This window comes from Ylistrum balloti, unplaced genomic scaffold, assembly GCF_031769215.1.
Source record: "Ylistrum balloti isolate Yb309-2 unplaced genomic scaffold, AGI_CSIRO_Ybal_v1 Utg371308, whole genome shotgun sequence".
Classification (NCBI taxonomy): domain Eukaryota; kingdom Metazoa; phylum Mollusca; class Bivalvia; order Pectinida; family Pectinidae; genus Ylistrum; species Ylistrum balloti.
The window spans coordinates 290,825-316,300 of NW_026782699.1; the positions used below are offsets into that span (position 1 = coordinate 290,825).

The window sequence follows — 25,476 nt, forward strand, 5'->3', positions numbered from 1 at the left end:
GACGTCCGCCCACAGGGAGTTCCGTATGGGGCAGATCGAGCCCCTGCCAGACCAGAGAATCGTCTGCCCACCCGGAGCCTGAGCCTGCAGGAGAAGGACATGAGCCCGGGAAAGGAGAACCACCGTCCACCCGGCCATACCCTTCGCCTTTAGCGGCCAAGAAGCAGAAATAGTCAGGAACCCTTCTTCTTGCCCCCAGGAGGTTTCTTACCCTTCCTACCCTTCCCCTTGTTGCCGTTGAAGTGAGGTTGGGACTTGGGCTGTGCAGAAAACTGAGCAGCCGAAGACTTCGCCTTCTTCTTAGGAGGCACTGACCCCTGCGAGGCACTGGCCTTCTCAGCCTGAAACCTCTTCACCAGAAGTGCTGAGGCGACCGAGTCCTCCTTCATATCCTTCTGAACCCAAGGAAGAGCTCCCCTGAACAGGGTAGAGCCCTAGAAGGGGGCATTCAACAAGCGGAAACGGTAGGGTTACTGGACTGGGCGGAATTTCAGAACTGAAAACTGCCTAGCCAACACGGCATTGACGAGCAGAGAACCTGCAAGGCTGCCGTGTCCTGTATGTCGGCCGTTCTGTCTCGGATAACCGACACTCAGGCAAATCGGATACCCTGTATAGACAAACTGTCAGGAAGTCTATGTATGACAGAACTTGGATGGAGAGGTGCAACATTCTCTCCATCCTGTGGTGCTCTTTGGGATCGAGCACCACCTGGTCCACTGATTTGCCGGGCCAGGCAGCCAGCTGTCTCAACTCCAGCTGTGCTGGTTGAGAGGCCAGCTGCCCATCATGTGTGGCATAGTCGGAAGCTGAAGCCTCCGACAATTCACCAACACCGAGCTGCAGACCGACAAACCCGAGAGCACGGGTAGAGAAGGAGTCCTTCTCTAAAACCGGAGCCCGGGCCGTGGCCAGAACCGAAGACATGATATTGCCTTCTGGCAGAGACCGATCTGAGCGAACGGAAGCCCGAGGAGCCACCAGGGAACCCAGAAGGATGGTGGATTCAGGCGCCGACGATGCTGAGGCGGTGGGCAAACCTCCGCCCTGAGAATCCGGGAGATGTTGGCCCGGAGGACCCGCATCCCAGAAAGCACATGCTGAGCCTCAGCTTCAGCAGTCTCAGGGCCATCTTCCCCTTGTGAACCCTCTTGGCCCAGGAGAAAGATGAATGACATCGTCTTCCTCTGCCGAGCCCGCACCCTCGATGTCCATCTCCTCCTCAATAGAGACCGAAGTCCCCTTGGGAGGAACAGGGGCCGCCAGAGGAGCCATCTCCGCAGAGGGGAACTCCTCTTTATGGCATTTGGACGCAGCGCGACCAACAGCTGTAGCTGTAGGCTTGGGTCGGAGACCCGAAGCCGACCCCTGGGAACAGGAGACCGACGGGTCCGCGCTGGAGGCGGAAGTCCTTAAGGTCTGGCAAACCTTTATAGGACCGGCCAACAAGGCCCCCGAAGTAGCAGAACATTGGGGGGATTCCGCACTGCTATAACATCTCCTAGAGGAGAGACCAACCCCTATGGGTTCCACGAGTGAAGACCCATGGGGTAAAAACCCAAACCCCTGAGGGAATGGGAACGGTCCAGCGGGCCGGGAGTGACCCCAGAACTGGCCAAGATGGCCTGCCTGAGTCTGGGGCTGGACATCCTGTCCAAAGGACCAGGATGAACCGCCACTCCCACCAGGTGGAAACCCAGACATGTACAGGCTAAGCCCGTAACTGCTGAGTAACTGTTGGTACCCAAAACCATCCGCAGGTTGGCCTGGGCGACCCAGGAATAAGTGCCCGCAGGCACCCCTACTCCCTGAGCCCGGGGGAAAGGGAGACCGGAAACCGGACTCCTGGCCTGAAGCCCCAAACCCTTGGAGGAAAACCCCCTGGGAAACCCTGCACTGGGAAATCTGGATTGGGACGGAAGTCCCAGAGCCAGAAGCCTGTGAGGGTGGGAAAACAGACCCCGCGCTGACACCAGGATTAGTGAACTCAAGTGTCACTAATCCCCGTAGCCACAGACAATCCTGACAAAAAGTCTGTGGCCCCTGAACCTATACCCGAAGGCACAGTTCCGGAGTCAAAGCGGCCCCCACCAACGACGCCACCTGGCGTGCCGAGGTCCATGAAGGAATCAGAGACCTCGACCGGAAGTCCCTTTCCGACGGTAACACCGCCGCCTATCGAGAGCTACCGGCCAATTCGACCCTTGACTGCGCCGAGTCAGGGTCGGGCTGCCCCCCCCCTACTCCAGGACGCACCTGGACAGGGGGAGCCACCCCCTGCTGAAGGGCGGAGCTCGGTGGAACGAGAGCACCCCCAGCAGGAACGCTCTGGTTCAGAACTTCAGGAGGGAGGTCTTAAAAAGCTTACTTCCCTTACCGGAAGAAGAGGACGAATCCCTCTTCCGGCGGAAAGTAAGCTGGAAAGGCATGGGAGCCTAAGCAGCAGACTCCATGTGCAAACAAAGTTCACATAGTGAGGTCTGGCTGTAATGTCGGCAAATGGGACAGGTATCATGGGGTTCCCATTATCTATAGAAATAGGAACATCCATGCGCTGACCCCCGACGTAAACCCGGCACCTTTATCCAGCATCGAAACAATAAAAAATTGTAACAATGAAAACAAGGATAAAAAGTTTTCTAACAATCAAAAAACTACGAACGAGATCATAAAACCTACCGTACGCAGCAAGATTGTACTGCAAAAAAAGAAAACGGTCGTACAAAACGGCCGACAAAGCAGCAAGAAAACAATTTCAACTTCACGAAAATCCGAGTGACGAGACAAGTAGCCACTCACTCGAACACGCGGAGTAAAAACACGGCCGGAAACGAAGTTCTCGAACAATCAAAAAACTACGAACGAGAGCACAAAGCCTACCGTACGCAGCAAGATTGCACTGCATAAATAAAACGGCCGTACAACACGGCCGACAAAGCAGCAAGAAAACAAATTCCAACTTCACGCAAATCCGAGCAACGAGACAAGTAGTCACGCACTCGAATACGTGGAGGAAAAAAACGGCCGGAAATACGGTCAAAATAAACAAATGACAATACTTAATTTCACAATATAAGTTGGGAGATGGGTTTATAGACTACTAATAGAGTAACAATATACTCAAACGACAATGGCAGTACGAAGAGAAGGAGTAAGAAAAGCACTTAGCTCAGACACCTCCGCACTCGTCGGCAGCCATAAAGGTAAGAGGAAGGGAGATCACTCTGCGTTCCTGCCGTGATGGCTCATGGATCGTAGGGAGGGCGGGATTGTTTTTCTTTTGAATCTTTTGTTGTTGGGATACAAAGATGGGTGTAGGTACTGTATTTGCATACTAAAGTTATGGTAATTATTACTGAAATGAAAAGGGGTTTTACACATGATGAACAGACAGATATCTAATTGGCTAGAGTGCAAAAGGATTTCATAGAATTCTAACTGATTAAGGACCTGCAAACTAACTGGTATGTTAGGAGGAGCAGGGAAGTTAGAAACTATACTGGGGAAACAGGGCAGAAACACATGCTGCCATCCAGACTCTTTATAGTTCTGTTTAATTCATCACAGGTCAAACACATACTTCCATGTAATGTGCAGATGTACTGGGACTGCAACATTTTCCCAAAATATAATATACCTGGCCACACCAACCTCAACCACCACAAACATGGCCTTTATATTTATATTCAGACTTCTATGAATTCAGATTGTACTTATGTGGTGGTAGTTTTAAATGTCACCTGTGTCATGTTTGTGAATTAGTGAAATATCATTAATTTACATGTATTGTGCCCACTTTTTGAGGAAATTTTTGTTTTTTTCAAAAATGAGATGTGCACTATACACAAGAATAAGCATTTCATAAAAAGTTCGTCCTTACACCTTTTTATGAAAGTTCGTCCTAACACCTTTTCATGAAAGTTCGTCCTAACACCTTTTCATAAAAAGTTTGTCCTAACACCTTTTCATGAAAAGTTCGTCCTAACACATTTTTATAAAAGTTCGTCCTTACACCTTTTTATGAAAGTTCGTCCTAACACCTTTTCATGAAAGTTGGTCCTAACACCTTTTTATGAAAAGTTCACGCTAAGACTCGGCCCATATATAGGCCAATGCCTTCCCATCTCAAAGACCATTGCTGTCAAAGTAATAAAACAGAAAGAATGGAAACATCCTTCCATGTTTAATGTGTTCAAAGATTCACTTTGATAGATTAAATTACAAATAAGTTTTTGTGAGTAACCCAAACAATGTAGATACCGGTATGTATGTAAAAGTTGAATTTCTGTTGTAATATTGTAGCATCACAAAGTCAGTAATATATGTCTATTCTGAATAATCGCTCAAAATAATATCCTAGATCTCCTAAATCTACTGACATGCCAGGTGTTGCAATGGCTTCATCTATTTTTAGAAACAACGATCATATGCAGTGGTAAATTTGTCGCATCATTGCTTGATGGAAATGACACATATTGAGTTGTAAATCATTAAAATGACACAATGTTGATGTCATAGTGTTGAGAAATGTTGACAGAACATTTTAAACTACAATGGTAGCATTGTTATTGTAGAAACATGTTGAATTGTTGTCCAGTTTGCTTCTACATCAGGTCCATTAGCAGGGTAAAACAGTTTTGTTGTTATATGAAAATGTCACAGTTTTCTGAATATGCAGGACAAAAATAGATTATTCTGATGCTGGATTAATCCACACCATAAAAATCCAATTCCAATGATACATACAAATCCGATCTTTTCTCCACTGATATCGGTGTACCTGGACTCGTCTGGGATGAGGTACAAAAGGAAACTTACAGTAAACCTCCGCTCAGTGCAAATAAGCAGGTAGTTTGAACACATGCTTTTTTTCAATAAAAACAATAATTTTCTGTATAGTGATAGTTCAAAACCTTTTTAGTTTGTTTCATCTATATTTCATATTGTTCAAACATGTTGCGAAACTGCATGTTTAACAATTGATAAAGACCATTGTCGCAGTAATTATCACTCCATGTTGTCACTATTCACATCAAGGTTAAACACTGTGGGTAGCAGGTTGTAAATAACCATGGTAAGCAATTGATAGCATCAAATTATACACATACATGTCACTTAATTATCAGCAATGTGCAGTGTGATTTCTTTTACATCTTGCTATAACATCATGTGTGCGCCAGCTAACACCACTGGAGGCCCCAACTATGTATAACAAGTTTAGTGATCAGTAAATATTTTGTCAAAGAACAACATTGTTTCCCATTTTGATACGATTATCATTCACAATATTCAACATTCAAAAATGTGCACAGTATTTTCAGTATTACCATGTTATGTTCATTTTAACCATTTGTTGTACATCTAATCTAAATGAAAACTTATTTCATTTTTCTGTAGATATTTTTTAATCAATATACTTGTTGGTGAGACTATCCTCCAATATTCAATTGATCCCGATGGCTGTAATACAGGTTTATAACCTGGAATTGGCATATTTCCAGATAAATATGGAATATTTGTTTCTCCTTTAAATCCAGCTGTGTCGAGATAGTGGAATGTGTACCACTGGACCTCATACTGTAAAATTGTTGATGGTATTAGACCTATTTATCAAATACTCCTTATTTAATGTTTCTGTGATCTTCACTCACAACATCTTCATCAAATATTGACAAATCACTGTGTAATTAATCTCCCTTGTTTTTCACCTTGTCCGGAAATTCCTACTACCTGACCAACAATAGTAAATGATGACATTAGTGTCAGCAGGATCGTTAACCACAAAGGTGAGACAATCACACAGGTACAGAACATGTTAATCACAAGCACCCTCGGGGCACCAACATGGAAATTATGGAAGATATAACCGACACATAGAGTTGAAAAGGAAATATTATAGTAGAACAAGGATGACTAAAGGTTTACAGTGTTCCATCACTGATCAGAGATTTGATGACACTATCGACAGAATCTTTAACATATACAACAAATCCTTCTCACAGGCGCTTGACACAAAATTGAATTAAATAGATATCTATCTACATATACCAACACTGATAGCTTACAATAACAGCTCTAGGGATACTTAACATTTACAACAAACCCAACGTTTAGATCCCATCTCAGATAATACAGATTACCACTTGTACCCACGTTTCTACACTGCCTTGTATTATCACTCCATTTTAATGGCTGACAACCATGAAGTCGTTGTTTCTAAAACTTGTAAATTTTCTTTTTAATGTGTGAATTTATTCACATATTCAAAGATCAATTTTAAATTTAAAAATATTTTTATCATTTTCTAGAAATTAAAGTAATTGGTATCTTTTAAATTTACCTTATACCTTACATGAACCAGGCATCACCTGGTGCTTTTACAAAGTGAAGGTACTTGAATATCTTTTACTAAATAGATTGATATAAAGATAGCTTTCCTGCTACACAGGCCACTAAATCATTCATAAACACAAAGGTATGTTGTATTGGTGACAAATCCATTGTTTTGTTTTTCATTATTTCTGATGATCAAATATTTAACATTGTTCACTTGTCATCAGGGTCTCTGAAAACTCTTGGGCCTTCCCTAGTTCTTGTAAAACCAATTTTCATGATGTAATACTTACTATAACTTTAATATACATATTCAATGCCTACATTCTCTTCACTGTATGGCAGATAAGCTGATTGGATCATTTTCTACACTGCTCCTCGTTGCGCTTTCAATGGCTGTTTTAAGTTTGTTGATCCCTTTTTCAGCAGTAACTGAATATTGTGCATCTATCCCTTATTGTTGGTGAAACTATTTTCAGTGATTTCTGCCGTTTTTGGCAGATTAAATGGTTCAGCTCTCCTTTCAGTCAGACTAACGTTGAAGTGTACTGTAGGCATGTCCATTTTGTTTCTGTTAGGATTGGTTTTAAAAGGTTGTCGTATTCTTGTGTATTTCTATGTTTTACACATTTAAGTGGTTTTTTTTCAGGTGAGTGTACGTTGATTAACTATACTATACTATGCTGTACTAAATCCCCAGAGACTTTGGTGTGGAACATCATCATGCTTCGCGATTGCCATCTCAAAGTACCAGAATCAATAGCTGTAGTTACCCCTTCTCCTCTCACTTTACTAATCACGATGTCTAGTTACTTATGTCTAAATGCCTACTTACCTTTTTATAGATGATATTATCAAAACTACTATATAAACTGGTCCCCCAAGCCCCTCTCCCCATGTCAACATTACTGCCCCATCCACTCCCCCGATGTTGGCTTTATCATGGTGATATTGATTCATGCACTAACCATACAATGCATTATGACACTAACTGTATTTCAATTTTATGACCACATTCTCACATCCTACATGGTGCCTGTTCTCAAAACTTCATTCAGAATTACATATAATCAGAAATGACTGTTTTCAGCAAGCTCTGACAACAGCTAGGTTTAAAACTGAACACTAGAATATTAATATGGAGGACTATTACAGTATATATCTACAGAGAGATAAATATTACATGTAAGCTGGAGTGTACATATCATTACCTAGCTTTCCACAGGCACAAGAACCCTAATTTAATTTCATGCTCATTAATAATGTACTGATCTGAGGTCTGAGTCAACAGACATATAATGAGGAATGGCTATATACGTGGGTCTCCAGAGTGTGATGGGGTGGAGGGAGGGGGGTGGTACAGAGTGTGGTGGGGTGGAGGGGGTGGTACAGAGTGTGGTGGTGTGGAGGGAGGGGTGGAGGGAGGGGTACAGAGTGTGGTGGGGTGGAGGGAGTGGTACAGAGTGTGGTGGGGTGGAGGGAGGTGTGGTGGGGGTGGTACAGTGTGGTGGGGTGGTGGGGGTGGTACAGAGTGTGGTGGGGTGGAGGGAGGGGTGGAGGGAGGGGTACAGAGTGTGGTGGGGTGGAGGGAGTGGTACAGAGTGTGGTGGGGTGGAGGGAGGTGTGGTGGGGGTAGTACAGTGTGGTGGGGTGGTGGGGGTGGTACAGAGTGTGGTGGGGTGGAGGGAGTGGTACAGAGTGTGGTGGGGTGGTGGGGGTGGTACGGAGTGTGGTGGGGTGGTGGGGGTGGTACGGAGTGTGGTGGGGTGGAGGGAGTGGTACAGAGTGCGGTGGGGTGGAAGGAGTGGTACGGAGTGTGGTGGGGTGGAAGGGGTGTTGCCGAGTGTGGTAGGGTGAAGGTACACAGTGTGCTGGGGTGGGAGGGGTGCTGAGTGTGGTGGGGTGGTGATGAGTATGGTGGGGTGGTGCTGAGTGTGGTGGGGTGGTGCTGAGTGTGGTGGGGTGGTGCTGAGTGTGGTGGGGTGGTGATGAGTATGGTGGGGTGGTGCTGAGTGTGGTGGGGTGGTGCTGAGTGTGGTGGGGTGGTGCTGAGTGTGGTGGGGTGGTGCTGAGTGTGGTGGGGTGGTGCTGAGTGTGGTGGGGTGGTGCTGAGTATGGTGGGGTGATGGGGTGGTATTGAATTTAGTGTTATTGACAAGCAACAGCAGAGGTGCTTGTGGTAACATTTGATAGTATTTAAGCAGTAAGATTTTAAAAAATCTTCATTTATTTTCAGAACATTCCCACAAAATTTCAGTCAAACAGTATCAGTGGGACAAATGAAGAAGTTTTAAATGTGTTTTTCAAGATGGCTAACATCGCAGACATAATTAATTGATGGATTGTTGCAAATAATATTATTAACCAATTAACATTCTATTTTAATCAATAATTGTTTCAGCCAGACTGTGGTCCATAACATAAAATAAACGGTAATATATGTCTTTTCGACATGCACAAATTTAATCTTTACTTAATTGTAAAGTAGTCCTACTGCTTACCGTTTTACAGCGAATGTATCATATAAAACAAGACATCTTAATATACTGCTGCAAGTCCCAAATGTTTAGAAAATTACAACCAGGAAGGACTCTTGGTACTCAATTATCATCAAATTAGGGTTGGAATTTCCTCTACTATCATCCGACTATTGATGTTGCTGTGACCCCTAGACACGAGGCCAGACCACACTTCCAGACTCCCCCATCCCATATCGCTGGCATTGTTTTCCCCTCAGTCACCATGAGGGAAGTTGAGGGGCACATTTGGGTAATTAACAACACTGTTGGTCCAGGAATATCTAAATTGCATTAGTAAGTTAAACAGGAAATATAAAAGTATGTCATTAATTTAATCTTTAAATGAAATTTAAAAACATTTTTACATGTAGTCCCCTCACCCCTAAAGTTCCTTACTGGGACATCAGTGGGTTTGTTATCACACATGACAGACATCAGTGACCCAAGAAGCCACATGACCACGTTTTGCCTTAGTTGTACAGATAAACATTTTTACTGCAGTCAGAATGCATGTGCATTATCCCAGTGGTGTGGTCACATGCATGAGCATGCCAAGAGAACAAAGGACCTGGACATTGCATGCACATCCATACATAAATCACTTTGATGCATGGTATGTTTCATATCAGATAAATTCCCTACTATCATTTATGGCATTATATTGCCCCCATAATCAACCTAAAATGAGAAATCTGATACAGACTATACTAAAGTATGTCACCATGAAGATAGGAATGGAAATTCCAATATCTGTCTTTTGTCAGCAAGTGTCAAATCTATCAGGTTTAATCAAGATGTGAGGGGAGAGGACCTGGCCTTGTCTCAGCCATCACATGTCATAGTCATCCTGGCTGTGTCAAATTTATCAGGACAAATGTGAGAAAAAAGACTCCAGTCAGCTCTCAACATTTATTTTTAGATCCAATACAACATGTTTAAAATCTTTTATTTCTAAGGCTCACTGGTTTACAGGAGGCAAAAATCAATAGCATATTATAGTCGACATCGAAGTATGAATTTCAAAGATAACAGGAAGGTTCAACTGACTGACAGTGTAGAATTTAATAATGAAAAGATAATTTACAGAAAGTAACATGTAATGCTTCTTTTTGTTTGTTTTAAAAAGCAACATAAAGATGTTTGGAGAACAATGGGAATGGTTTTGTTTTTTCTTTATTAAAGAAGTGGGTTATCATTTTTGATGTACAAACCTGAGGCCAAGCAGCCTCAGTGGCCACCTGAGATAAGCAATATTGATTATAGAGGTTAGAGGTTAAGAACCTTTCCAGTGTCATGAAAAAGAGACTGTGACATTGATGATAAGTCAGGGTCAGTACACGCATACCATCAAAACTGTCATCCTACACGAAGAATTCTTACAAAGTTGATTCTGGTGGGAAGTAAGCTCAAAAATTATTTTTTTCTGCAAAAATTATAGTAAACTTATTCTCCTCCCCAGGTAGAAATGTGAGATCCATTTTTGTAAAGCACCTAATATGCTTCCATCCATGAAGCATTTGATTCTACCATACCTGGATGTTGAGAAGATGATTTTTGAAACTTGAATTAGTTTTGGCCCTGCCTCAGACCCCTGCGGTGTGGGGACCGTACAATTCACTATTTTGGTTCATCTTAGGCCAGGGAAGGTTTCTGCAAAACTTCGTTGAAATTGGTTCTATGGTTTTTGAGGAGAAGTCGAAAATGTGAAATTGTTTGCAGTCAAATGATGCATGTCGAAAAGTGAATGACTCATGATGCCTGACACAGGTGTCGCACAATAGATCACCATGAGACTCTCCAGCGACCTAATATAATACCTGTACACTAGATATGGAGATTTTTTTTCATCTTATTTTTTTCATTTTGAACCTTGCAAGAAAAAAAAATATGGAAAAAATTGTTTTGAAGAAATTTTTGGTATTTCAGGTAATTTAACAATTAATTATGAAAGAGTCGTGCTGATCCTTAACTAACAAATGCATGGAACTAATTTTTATTGCCAACCATTTTTTGCCCTGATGTTGCTTAATTGACATGTTCACTATAATAGAGTGATGGTGAAGTTTAAGCTGAAATGGATATTGTATATTGATTTCTAAGGCCCTGTCTCAACATGCTCTCCCATTCAATACAATGATAATCTTGATTGTTGTTCTATCCTACTTCCAGCCTCAACCTGCCTTACGCATCCATGTGTAGTCTCCAGCCTTGAGCTCCAAAACCTGACTTATATATAATCTGCCTTACGCATCCATGTGTAGTCTCCAGCCTTGAGCTCCAAAACCTTACTTATATATAACCTGCCTTACACATCCATATGTAGTCTCCAGCATTGAACACCCACCCTGTCTTGTATATATATAACCTGCCTTACGCATCCATGTGTAGTCTCCAGCCTTAAGCTCCAAAACCTGACTTATATATAACCTGCCTTACGCATCCATGTGTAGTCTCCAGCCTTGAGCTCCAAAACCTGACTTATATATAACCTGCCTTACTCATCCATGTGTAGTCTCCAGCCTTGAGCTCCAAAACCTGACTTATATATAACCTGCCTTACGCATCCATGTGTAGTCTCCAGCCTTGAGCTCCAAAACCTGACTTATATATAACCTGCCTTACGCATCCATGTGTAGTCTCCAGCCTTGAGCTCCCAAACCTGACTTATATATAACCTGCCTTAGTTTCCAGCATCCATGTGTATATCTCCAGCCTTGAGCTCCAAAACCTGACTTATATATAACCTGCCTTACGCATCCATGTGTAGTCTCCAGCCTTGAGCTCCCAAACCTGACTTATATACCTGCCTTACACATCTAGGTTTAGTTTCCAGCATTGAACACCCACCCTGTCTTGTATATAACATGCCCTATACATCTAGGTTTAGTTTCCAGCATTGAACACCCACCCTGTCTTGTATATAACTTGCCTTACACATCTAGGTTTAGTTTCCAGCATTGAACACCCACCCTGTTTTGTATATAACCTGCCTTACACATCTAGGTTTAGTTTCCAGCATTGAACACCACCCTGTCTTGTATATAACATGCCCTATACATCTAGGTTTAGTTTCCAGCATCGAAAACCACCCTGTCTTGTATATAACATGCCCTATACATCTAGGTTTAGTTTCCAGCATTGAACACCAACCCTGTCTTGTATATAACTTGCCTTACACATCTAGGTTTAGTTTCCAGCATTGAACACCCACCCTGTCTTGTATATAACCTGCCCTACACATCTAGGTTTAGTTTCCAGCATTGAACACCCACCCTGTCTTGTATATAACCTGCCTTACACATCTAGGTTTACTGTTCCTCCTTTGTTCATGTACAGCAATCAATAATAAACGAGTGTGGAAAATAATTCGGAGCTGGATTCCACTGAAACATGCAGGAAGTAGGTAGACTGATACACAGAGATGTGTATTGAATCTACAGATACATTTTAGCTGTTTTTGTAATCAGACTTCTTGTTGAAATGCATTAATGGTTCATTTCAGCTGAAACTGTTAAGTTTGTTTGCATGTTTCCATTTTCCCATTTTGCTGTTCTGCATCATGTATATGTGCATCAGCTGTACAGGCCTTGATAAATCATTCATTTCTCATACCACGGCAATTTTTTTTTAACCCTTGCAAAACAATGTGACAAATGTCATTCCATAAAAAAATGACAAATAAAATACTGATATATCACTGGAAATAGCTGGTTTATGTCAAAGCTATTCACAAAACCATAATAAAAATCGTGTAAATCTGATGCTTTCAAGTAAAACTCACTGCTACAAATCAACGTTTCCTGTAAATAATAATTTAACAAATGAAAGCTGTATACAGCCCTGCATATGTTTTGTAAGAAAATGGCACATACATTTTTCCAAAGCAACACATACAGCTATAGCTGCTGTTCTGCAGAGAAGTCATTGTAACCATAAAAAGCATCTTTTCTGAAACCAAACTGAGCAGAACATGGTGTACACTGGCAATCACGAGCAGGAGAAAGCCTATATGTGTATATTGATTTCAATTTTGGTGATTTCATTCCATCGTAGCTGTAGGGAGTTCCTGGACCCGGTTCATTGCATGTTGTTAGATGTTTCTTAATCAACTGCTGAATAAGATTTGTTTAAAGCTAGTCAACGATTGTGTAGGACTTCCCTGTATCAGCATTCACAGAATACAGTTGCTTCTCTCTGCGTGTTTACAGCCTAGATCAATAACAGATCCATATTGAGGTCAATACAGATGTTTTGTTTCAAATTTACTATGTACTGGGTATATTAAAACCTGCAACATAATTTCATCAATGATCACTACATGTTTTTAAGCAGTAATGAACAAATTCAATTTACATTAACACAGATTGAAATATTTCAGAGTGTAATAAACATTTTTTTTTTTTTTAAAAAAGTGAAAAGTATTGTTTATCTGCAAACAAGAAAAGGTGTAGGCTTTTTCAATACAAATTTTACAAAAAAAACTGCTTAAATCATTTCACTATCTTCAACAGTATGTGCATATTTTTAAAAATCTTTACAGGTCATTTTTGCTGGCAAATTAAAATAAAAATATTTTATCATCCAAATCATGTTTTCTTTTGCCAATGTTTATATAACTACGCTGTTGGCCATCTATCAAAAGTCAGAAGAAGAGGACTACAAAAAGATAAGTGAGAAATGAATGAAAGACATAATTTGAGAGAGCTGTGTAATGAGGGTGGAGGGCTAGGCAGGTTTGGATTCACATAACCTTGTGCGTCGGCAGAGCTATGCATCCACATCACAAGTGTCCAACCTGATACATCTCAATAGCTTCTGTTCCAACACAAGGGAGTTCCAAACAGACCCCGCATCAAGAGATGTACACAAAGCCAGCCAAGATAATGTAATTATAACAAGAACAACATTTCTCTGATCTTATCGCTACAGCTTCTCATAAAATTTTATGAACCACTTTGTAAAATTTTAGATAGGGTTGAAATTTTAAAAGAAGAACATGATCTTGCTGTTTTTTTTAACATGATATAAGATTCTTACAACTCTGTGATTTGAGAAGGGGTCAAATTTGAGTAAAAAGATGATGACCTACTATATCATGTAACATAGATCTAGTGTAGATATCAATGTAGGATTTCATGAATGGCTCGCTGTACAGATACGTGCACAACCCCTAGTAGCTGTGCTTATGGTGAATCTGTTCATCATCAAATGCGTATGAACAATATAAAATATGTATTACAATTCTAATGAAATTGGTGAACAAATATATCTCACACCTTTATATATAGAATATACAAATCAAGTTTACAAATACTGAAGAAATATTTCTTGTGTGTTTTCAAGTTCCAGTACTATTAATTTCTAGTATCAAAGGAAGGACTTTCATATGCATGAAGATACAAAGTATTGAATCACAGAAGGAAAATGAAACTTCATGAATTGACAATAAATATGAAAAGCTGATGTATCAGGCACAATATACTTCACTTCATACAGCCTCTTCAAACTGAGTATCAATGTTTTCCTGTTGTGAAGTATGCACTCCACACTCAACAGGAGATGTTTATCATCAAACCTGAGACACCATCGCACTAACAATACCTAGATCTCTTTCGATATTTTTTACAAAGAGACACAAAAAAGGAGAAGCTGTAGCAAAAGCATTTGGACCACCTGTGTCTTAACCTTTGGCAAATTGTTCATCACTGAAGTATAAATCAGAGGATGAAACAAAAACGGATTTCAAGGACCAAAACACAACATGTATTCAACCCTACGGCAGTCAGCAATGTATCTGTACCAGAATAATGAACAAAATTCTTTGATTCCATTTTACAAAAAGAGCAAGCCATTTCTTCCCGACAACAGACAAACTGAACCTCATACTTTGCTACGACACGATACCTGGCATCAATTCATACTTATGCTGATACCTACAAGATAATTTAATGCATACACAAGAAACAGAGTGAATCGTGCCAAGATGTAATTGTTTCTTGTCTAGTACTAATAGATATATATATACAGCAGGCCAATGTCTGTTAGCTTTCTGAACCAGTTGTGGAATTTGTGTACTAATCGAGATAGTAGTAAAGTGACAGTACTTTGTATTACTTATGTAGACACTTTGAATAGTACACTAAGGAACATATATCCTATCTTGTGAAACTATCCATGCATTTTTTTAATGAAAGTAAAGAAAAAGGTTAACATGTAAGTTAAATTCATAACAATCAACACCCTTATAGTCACAGCTTTTATAATAGCGAGTTATGACAATTCTGTGAACAAAAATTTCAACAAATCATCCGAAGATCCTTTAAGTATCAATGTAGTGTCCAGTATCCCGGGGTCAACATTGTGGCAAAAAAGATTGGTGGGGGCAAACCACCTATTATATGTCAATGATAATTACTATAACTTTAGTGGGAAAATCTTCCACTAATTTATATCTTCCATTCTTCTGAGTGTTAATGCATCACCATCATTCATATCGAATTTGTGGTTTAGTAATGCCCTTCTATGGTCTGTGAAAGGCTTATCTTAGCTTATCATTATCAATTACACATTTGAAACCGTGAAGACACTTCAGCAACTTTGGAAATTCGTAACTAGAATGTAAATTTTATTCAAATTTACAAACTTTAACTTGATGAACTGATTATGTAAATTTGCAATTGATTTCATGAATTGGAAGGGTTACCAACTGACATTTGATAATAAACGATTACATTTAATCATTATCCATGGCCCTTAAACTCTGATATAGAATTGATCAAAGTTGTGACAGACATAGATCTGATCTTCAGATAATACTTATTCCACTTGTTCATATTCTGTCATTGGTTTAAATAATATTGATTTGGAGTTACCTTTTTGTGTGATTCACAAAACAAAAATCTGTCCTACCATAAAATATGTACTGACAGAGACTATGTATGTGTAGGAGACAGAGAGGACTAATGGACTTTTTCTGTCACAGACATAAAGGCCAACTGCACATGTCAGTCATCGGTTCTAGGGTCTAAGGCCTTGTGTTTGTCCTCACACTCACAAGCAGTGGTTTCTGGCTCAAAGTCTAATGCATATTTAGACTTAACATGCAATCGCTTATAATAACAAACAGGCAGCATGGCCCCACAGCCAATTTTCTTTTTTTTTTACAAAAAAAATTTCAATGATGATGTTGTTCCTCTGGTTAGTACCATTGATCCTTGTGATGTATTGATAAGTTAACTTAATCTTTTTTTAAATTATGACCTCATGTACATGTGCTTCTTATTAAGAAACAAAAATTTAACCTTCAGAATTTCACAGTTTATCCCATATTTTTTTCTGTGCACATTTCAAGGTATTTCTTGCATCAAATTTGAAACCAATGAAATCATATATAGCCAGAATTCATATAATAAAACACATTTTGAAGAACAGTGAAAATCTGTAACATTAATACCAAAATCTTTTGGGTCAGAGTTGATGTCCATCGTTACTCTCTGCATATCAATGATAAGACATTGATATGAATTTTATTTAGAAAAGCAACATGACACTAGAGTAGTTACACCCCTACCAAAAAGATTGGTTCTTTTCAAGTTCATAATATATTGACAACACCATATTCCAGTTTCAAGAAGATTCCATTGTCAAAAGCAAATGATTCTTGGTTTCATGATGTCATTTCTATACTCTGGTAGGTCAAAAGTTCATCTTGTTGTTGACGAATTGTAAAGAGGCACCATACACTGTAATGTTATTGTAACTGTTATTAAGTAGGGGGTCTGAGGTCTGCCTACAAGAAGACCATCCCTTCCTTTCCCCGTAACAAAACTTCAAAAGACGTCACAGGTAGGATCGACTGTCTAACAATAAAATACATTTATGTCCTGACACTTCAGTTGACCGGTGACATGACAAATGACTCTGACCACTGTTGGTCATCTCACTGGACAATCATCTGGGGAGTCTCAATTATCACACCCACCTTACAGGTGACCAGTGGCCAGAACTACAGGTGGCCAGTATTTTTGTCAAGAACTGACCAAGGGATCTGATGTGTCTTTATATAGCAAGGATGAATGACAAAAACCTCTTTTTTTAAGATCGTGAACTTAATTTTTAACTTGATTTTGCTACATTAAAGCTAACAAACGCTTTATAATGGTGGGTCTAAATAGTTGACCTTTGGTCAATCTGGTCAGCCTCGGGCTAAGTTTACCACAGTTGAAGTGGTATTAGTTCGGATTATCACACAATAATAGAACGGTCAGTCAATAAAGCAATCAATAATAGACTAAACTCCTGATTTATGAGATCAGAACACATAGTATATTTATACAAACAGGAAATGTCAAATGGCGAGCCATTGATACTATCAGTAACATCAATAAATACAGATAACAAAACATCTCTTTTAGACTTATACCACCAATACAACAGATTTGCCATGAAGATATTTTTATCTTCAATCATTGTTTTAAGTATATGTGTAAGTATTACAATTATTGTAGTAGGTAGAAAATCTTACTGTGGCTATAGCATTCTCAGATAGAAATGAACCAATTCAAAATACATCAAAATTGGTAGTGACAGCTGCACCACTTCCACGGTGATTAGAAACCAGATGAAAGAATTCTTGTTTCAGAAATGACTCAACTTCAGTTTGCAGTACACAATCATCTAAATCAGATGAAAAAAGCTAATTAATCTGAAACCCTGTATAATGTGTCAAGAGAAGTTTGGCTTTAAAAAAGGGCAGCACTGAAAAATCTTTGGACTCAAGGAGCCTAGTCATTTTTTTGTAATCTTCAACAATCGTCAACTGTCATTTAATGATTTGGTTTGGCTGAATTCCATGAATATTTAATGAGTACAAATGAAGTCACGTCATAGCAGTGTTGCTGGAGAGAAAACCATCAATTTGTTGAGCAATATTTTACAGCTCAACTCAACAAATGTCAGTATGAACACTGTCTGTATGTTGATTTACCATGTCATCACGGAATATTCATTTAACAATGACCTGCGGCATTTCTCCGAAACAATTTTCTAAAACCTCACAGGATTTTTCCTGTATCTGAATGATCATTTATAAAATTTCAAAGAAATAACAGCATTCATCCAACCAAATAAAAATTCTTTAGAATTGACCTACCATGAAATTATAATCAAAACTTATTCAAATATAAAAACAAATCACAAAAATATTATGTAACCGATCTAAAATCTTGTCCAACATTTACATGACACATAAGTATTACAATCCTGACAAGGTAATAATTTTCATCTTCTGAAACTTTGGTAGATTGTGAATACTAAAGACCAGCATTCTCATCTGTATCTTTTCAGGAGCTTTTTATCAATATAGCCTTCCCTTAAAACCCTGCAGTCAAACTTATGCTTATAATTTCTGCATTCACTGAGCTAAAAAAAGTTGTTTTCTCAATATAAAGCATAGATCTATATATTTTGATAAATTACACAAATAAGCAGTTGTACATGTGTATACAATATGTAAAGATATGTTGATTTCTACCGAGACAGTGCATCTAATCTTTCGAATGATAATTTCGGTCCTGGTATTGGAGTGCTGGATTCTGTGATTATAGATGACTTAACCAATCTCCATTCATGATAGATGTGTCAAGGTCACTTTCATATGTCAGGAACTTATAGGAAAGGGACGGAATGCGTGTCATCCTGATATCACTTAGACTGACTTCGATGGCATAGCACTCTAACTAACCATTATCATCACATCAAACCCCAGACATCATATCTACCTATTGACCAATCACAGCGATCGATAACCAGTGTCTGGTACAGCTCTTAAACCATCAAATCACAGTGTAGCATGGAACGAAACAGTTCTAAAAAAAATGCAACATATAAAAATAGCACTTCCCTGAACCTTTGTCGTTTCAGTTATGGTGAACTCTTTCACAAAAGTCACAAATTCTAAGGTAAATTCATGATCTTTTGAGCATTTGAGTCTCTGCTGTAATTTGGCATTAGCAAATCCTGACAGTAAGCTTCTGACTGATGCTGATCACCAGTAGAAAACACCAAACAGTCAAGGTTCCATTATAGTAAGTTCATAGTAAAAAAGTACGAAAATCTTACCTTGAAAGTTGTTAGAGTTTGTGACGTGGAATTTCATTGTAATGATCCGATGTTGCATATCTTCATAATCAAGTCGTCTCCCCTGCTTGAGATAGACATATCCATGGGTGTCAACTTGGAATGTGTCTGGAAGTGAAGATTCCACCAAACGATACTGCTCCACCCCAGATATAGGGGGCGGGGTTGATGCTATGCTGAACATAGACTTGCTACTAGGTATACTCTCCTGAACCTCATAGGTTTTCTCTACACGATTGATAACTGTGGACCTTTTAGATAAACCATGAGACTGATGACTATCATGAAAAGATACAAATTTTAAGGCCTTAGGTATCACTTTGACTTCAACACTGACTGGGTCACTCAAGTGACCACTGGAATCTTCAGCCACAACATAGATGAGGTAATTCCCAGAATCAAGGTAACCATTTCTCTTTAGGAATATTTTCCCACTGACAGGATCAATGATAAAAAGACCATTTTCATCCGCAATTTTATAAGAGATGGTGTCGTCATCCATATCAAAGGCACGAACTTGAATAACCCTTCTTCCACTATGAATTGCTGATCCGAATTCAACAGAATATGATGATTTTTCAAATTTTGGAATGTTGTCATTCTCGTCTACCACAAAAATCTTGACCACGGTCTGAGCTTTTTGACCAATGTCATTTTCAGCCTGAACAATAATTCTGTACTGATCAATTTCTTCTCGATTTAGTGGTTTTCGAGAGACAAATTTAACTTCTTCCAAGCGGCTGTAAATATTGTGCTCGAGATAAAAATTATTTGGCCCTGTACTGTGAATGATGGAGTATTTAATATGACCAGGTGAAACAATATTCTGATTTCTAGACCAAATATGCCCAGCTACTTCCACCGGTGAAAATGAAGGTTGATTTTCTTTGATGGTGCCAATATATTGTTGTTGGGGAAATGCAAACAAATCTGTTGAATTGTCAACAATGACGTGTAACACATCCAGGATTGGTCCACTTTCTAATGCATCCCTGACATAAAACGTAAATGTCTTTCCCAATGAAGATATCAGACCAGCTTTGGTCACGAATTGACCATTGACCACACTGAAAAGCGATCTTGCTTTTTCATCAAAACTTTCCAAAACAGGCACTCTTCCTAATACAGAAAGTTTCGTGATTACAGATGATGATTGAGTTTTGAATGGTACATAAATGTTTGTCTCTATTTTTGCATGTGTTGGAACAGCAGTGGAATGTATCAAACTCACCATAGACATTATAAACACAAGGTAACACAAACCTATATCAACTGCTTTCATCCTCACGGTCGCCATGTTGCCTCACGGCTGGAGATCCAGATGAGAGTCCGTGAAAACGTTGTGATAAATTTACGTATAAATAAATTTAACATATATAACTATCATATTACACGCTTGATCTTTAAATAATACATCCGAATAACAAACTGGCGTAGGACGGCTCTCAACTCACACTACTCCAGCAAGACCGTTACATTTTGCGGCGAGCTCTCTCAAAATATCATCTGCATCGCCGCCGCTCGGAACACACCAGTCACAAAATCATAACATCCAACGAAATCCCTGATCGTCCTGTTTTATACCTAGTGAATGGTTTAAACCACACAACTTGCCAGTGATCACATTCATCTGACACACTTACAGTTTAATTCTGCCCTTTATCCAGCTCATCTCCTCTCTCAACGACTCGTGTTCCGAACACTTTCCCTGTGTTTCCATTCGAACGACCCAGGTGTCGGAATTTGTCAAGTCCGGCTGCCGTTCTTTTTACCTCCCCTCTTTGCTAGCTGCGACCAAAGGAATATTGGATGCACACAATCGTATACAAGTGTCAATCGATCGTTCAGTGCAGAGTCTATTTATAAAATATTTCCATGTTCCCGCTGTAGAAATGTGATACTACACTGACGTTTTTAATTATTATGCGTCTAGTTTCTCTTTAAGATTTTCGCGGGAGATGTACGGAACAGCAGATGTATGCAAATAGTGTTTTGACCAATGATTGATGGAGAAGGTATCATATGTTTTTAACAAATACACACGTTTACGAGATTGTAGTAAAGGTTGTAGTAAATGGATTAAATGATATCGATGGATTAATTCGAATGACTACCAAACGATTCAGTTTATCAGAGAAGCCAATTACTTACTGAAATATGTTAACTGATTGACACTCAACTTTGAATAAGGGAAAATCAAATCAGGTTTCTTCTAGCAAATTGTGTGTGAAAATATAAAACAATATGTGATTAAATAAACCTACATTTATATCAGGGACATGTAATGCACGCATTCCTTTATAATTTTATATAATAACAAGATGAAAACATGTTTATCTACCAACTTACCTACTATGTATATAAAATGACATTTTTAGATACGGTTGGCGGTAGCTTAAAACAATCTATACATGTATTTCACTTTAAATCCTTTTGTATATATACATATAAAGAAACTTGTTTCACTTTTCAAAGACCTGTTTTGTGTAATTGTACACAAAATGTAGAAAATATGTATATATTAATGTATTAACATAAATAGAATTTAACGAGTACCTGGTATACAATATTCCCTTCAAATGAAATGACACGGTATGACATTACATCATTATATAAATCAAATGTTTGTCATTATTTCAGTGTCATAACATGTCAACCATAATCACTACTGATAATGATATCGTACAATTTATGAGTTTTTTTAATGTGGTAGGCCATAGCTGGGAACGATTCCCCAAGGGAGCCTGTGTTAAAATCCTGCATCTAGCTTGCGTCCAGTGGTATGAATAGTTGTATGGGGGTTCACAAGAGGATGTAACTACAGAAAGCTTTTCTACAAAATATTTGTCCCGATTTCAATATTTTCGTTAGTCGACCGACTAAATATTAAAACAAAAATGTTTATTTCTTTTCTCCAAACTCTAACTGAAAGCAAGAACATCCAGGCGAATGTTATATACTGTACCCCCTCTAAGCCTCCCAACACACACACAAGTGACCCGTCCTAGCTCCCGTCCACCAAGTCCCCCAGCCCTATATCGATTTATAGAAACGCCCACTGTAACCTCTAATTCAGAAATTATAAAGCGGTCAGCCGTAGTTTCGGTAGTTCAAATGCTGTAGTGAAACGGTAAAAACCGGCTGACTGGACATGATTGTTAGGATAACCTCATTTGACATAGTCTCGGAACGCACAAAGGTCGGAAAGTCTTTGTCCGACGAATGGCGTCACCCTGTATCAGTTTTCAGACCACAGCAAAGTCCTGCAGGGGTTTCTTCCATCACCGTAGATCATTGGTTAACAAAAAATCCAATCTGTCATATGTCAACTGCAGTTCCTATATAAGACGCCTTATGGTGGCCAATCACCTAGGCAACCGGCATGGGGATTCTTGTAAATTGATGTTTTGTACCCCATAAAATGATTTGCTTTTTAAATAAGATAGTTTCAGACGCTTCAGAAAATCGAAGTCTTTCACTGTAATTGGTGTATTGAGCGTTGTGTCAGATATGATGAACAGCCATAAACAAAAACAAAAACAACAAAAAACAATATACACATCCTTTGCCAAATGTACGTTATTCAGAAAGTTTAAAAGAAAACTTCTTGATAATATGTAATCTATTATGACTTGGTGGGGATATCGAAACAAATAGAACGTATTAAAAGTTGGTCCTACTGAGAGGACTTCCTAAAATAAAATTTTAAAAAAGCAAAACAAGAAGAGAAAAAAAATATGAAACTTAAACAGAAACTGAAAACGCACAGGTTAGAGGTAAAATGTGTTGTGTGCTTTTCGTAACGTCATATCAGTTATTATCTTGAATATATCTAGTACAAGTTTATTATTATCATATTTTTGTAAATTAATTTTTTTATTCTCTTCGATGTTTCAGTGAAAGTTATTTATATTTATATAACTAGAAAGACAAGAAACTCGGTTGATTGAAAGAACTTCTCGATGAAAACAGGAAAAACAGTGTTGTTATTATCTTATTTTCTTCAAATATTTCGTTTTAGTTCCTACATAAACTCTACCAGTATATAGATATGAACATTGTCATTCCGTCTCTGATAGAGCGAGTATGTGAGGGAAAACGAGCCAGTCTTGTCAGTATCTTGTGAAAGTTCTTGGTGCAGTCAAGTAATCGAACCCCGGTCGACTTTATGAATGTCCGCTGTTGGACCGTTCGGCCTGTCAGCAAGCGAGAGGGCATTGGTGTATACTGATGTTTTAGAAATTGAAGCCATAGTTTAACGTTGTCCTAGATTACAAATCTGAAGACCAACCGAGTCAAAACTTCATGGATATTCTAATCAGTACTGAATTATACATCAGGTGTTACAGGCATCACGGTTGACAGGTAACTAATGAAAACTCTATATTGATCCCAATTATGTCACAACTGCCCGTGGGTAACTCTTTGGAGTCATCATCTGAAAAGTTCACACCGTTTGCCGTGAAACTGCCGGTAGGAGGGAACACGACCACTAACTGTGACTTGAACTTAAAATAATACCGCAAACGGCCCGTGTTACATTAAATTTACGAATTTTACAAAAATATTAGTATTTACGACTCGGTAATCGGAAAGTGGACGAAATTCCGTAGAAATAACTTAATATGTTTTGTAATCCGCCCAATCTCCTATGGTATTTCTTGTTTAAACCTTAAACTGACTTCTTTGTCGACTTTGAACCCTCTCTCTCTTCATCACATTGCACAGAGGGAGGTTTATCGGCGTTATCCCATACGTCCATCTGATGTTTCCAGAAATATCTTACTCGAGGCAATATGGCGATGCTTTAAGTTCACATCTTTAACTACTTAAATGCAACCTTTGTCCTAAGCTTGACGTTGCGGCTAGCATATGTAATCGTTTGAGTGATAAAATCGATGATTTCGGCCGCTACACGGACAACGATATACAAGACTTGGCGACATTCACAAACTACACACATGTTCGTGACAATCTTCGGACATAGAAAAACTTCTTTTAAATTGCAGGTTTCGATTTCAACTTAAATACAGGACCTCAGTTTTTTTTTTTATCAAATATAATTTATTTTTATTCATTTTTGAAATGAACATATCATTTGTTTTACAAATATTTCAAACACATCCTCAAGTGTTTTAGACGTTTTGACCCGTGTTATATGATTCCTGCACTCAGTAACTGATGATGAAATTATCCATCGCGGACTGCAGTCTCGTCACACTCGAAACCATTAAAGATCAAGGAAATCACAGCTATCTGGTATACAGCATCAAGTGTATTACACCTGATACGACTGATGTCTCATTTAGTTTTAAAGTTCCGGGCGCTTCAAATACTTTTAAAAGTAGGCGAATTTTAGATATGTAACGGGAAATATATGTTCCTTTTTTAATTCTGGTATACAACATGAGTCAACATGAACAAACCTGCTTATTGATTTATGTATATTTTCTACAATTTTCTCCACGCTACGAAAATTTTTGCTAATTAGTTGGGTGAACTAGATTCACTGATTGGTGATGTAAACTAGCGTGCGGTGGTACATCTTGGCCTACATGATGACCTCAGGTAACAATCCGAATCGCATAGTAATTTTTCTCGGGATTCTGAGAAACGGACCGATATTTTGCCATGAAATCGCGGGATGGCAGTGATGTAGCCACCAGCTACTACAGGGTGACCCCGGTTATAATATACCACGGGCTATTCTCGGGGCGACAAACTCAGTATGTACAGATATGAACTGTTGTCAGAAAAACCAAACTGAACAAACCAAGAAAACCTCTCGCAAAATTTCCTATTTAGTAGTTGTGGTCTCTGCGAGTGTCTCCGTCGTGACATTAGATTACCGGGGACACCCAATTGTGACGTAATATTGGCACTTGTTCGGAAACTCGCGAATTGTATCTTTACAAACGTTTGTTGTCCGATAGGCAGATAACAGTAACCATAACTACACAAGGTGATTCTCGCTTTCCCGGGTACTGCTATCTCTTTTTATTGTAATTTGCTCTTGCATGGAGTACAAAGTTGATCAACCCCAATTAGTCCCCGAGTCCTACATCACTATTGTCGGCAGTATGGTTATTTGGTCAGTCAAGGAGCTTCCGGTTCAGCAGCAACTGTTCAATTTACTTTTTAAAAAGGCATATGATTAAAAAGAAACAATAAAAAGATAGTTCGTGAAAAGTTACAGGGAGGATAACATCAAGGCATCTGTCTTCTGTTTCAGAAGTAACAAAGAGTAACTAAAGAAATCTTGTTTAATTCAGTCAGTTGTAATGTCACCATAACGTTGTAACAAATATGGCTGGCCATATAGTTGCCCCCACAGTATCAGTGGAGGGGATAGTGTTACCAATGTTTATACCGCCCCAACTTCAACTTCATTAAGACTGTTACAAGATTATAATCACGATATCCCGGTTGATTCGTGTTTCCTAATTCCAAGGCCACTGATATTGTTGAGAGAAAATCAATCAGTTCA

The 25,476-nt window shown here is 39.1% G+C and overlaps 2 protein-coding genes across 2 annotated transcripts in view; one reads left to right on the forward strand and one right to left on the reverse strand.

Moving 5' to 3' along the window:
- Nucleotides 1–9,732, forward strand: part of LOC132561916 (gem-associated protein 5-like) — a 45,995-nt gene extending 36,263 nt beyond the window's left edge. The window contains exon 18 of the mRNA XM_060226632.1: nt 9,617–9,732. Within this exon, the coding sequence (XP_060082615.1) occupies nt 9,617–9,732 (116 nt within the window). The remainder of the gene's footprint in view (nt 1–9,616) is intronic.
- Nucleotides 9,733–18,921: 9,189 nt separating this feature from the next.
- Nucleotides 18,922–20,286, reverse strand: LOC132561917 (protocadherin Fat 4-like). The gene has a single exon (XM_060226633.1). It carries the CDS (start codon nt 20,284–20,286, stop codon nt 18,922–18,924), a length of 1,365 nt encoding a protein of 454 aa, XP_060082616.1.
- Between the last annotated feature and the right edge of the window lie 5,190 nt (nt 20,287–25,476).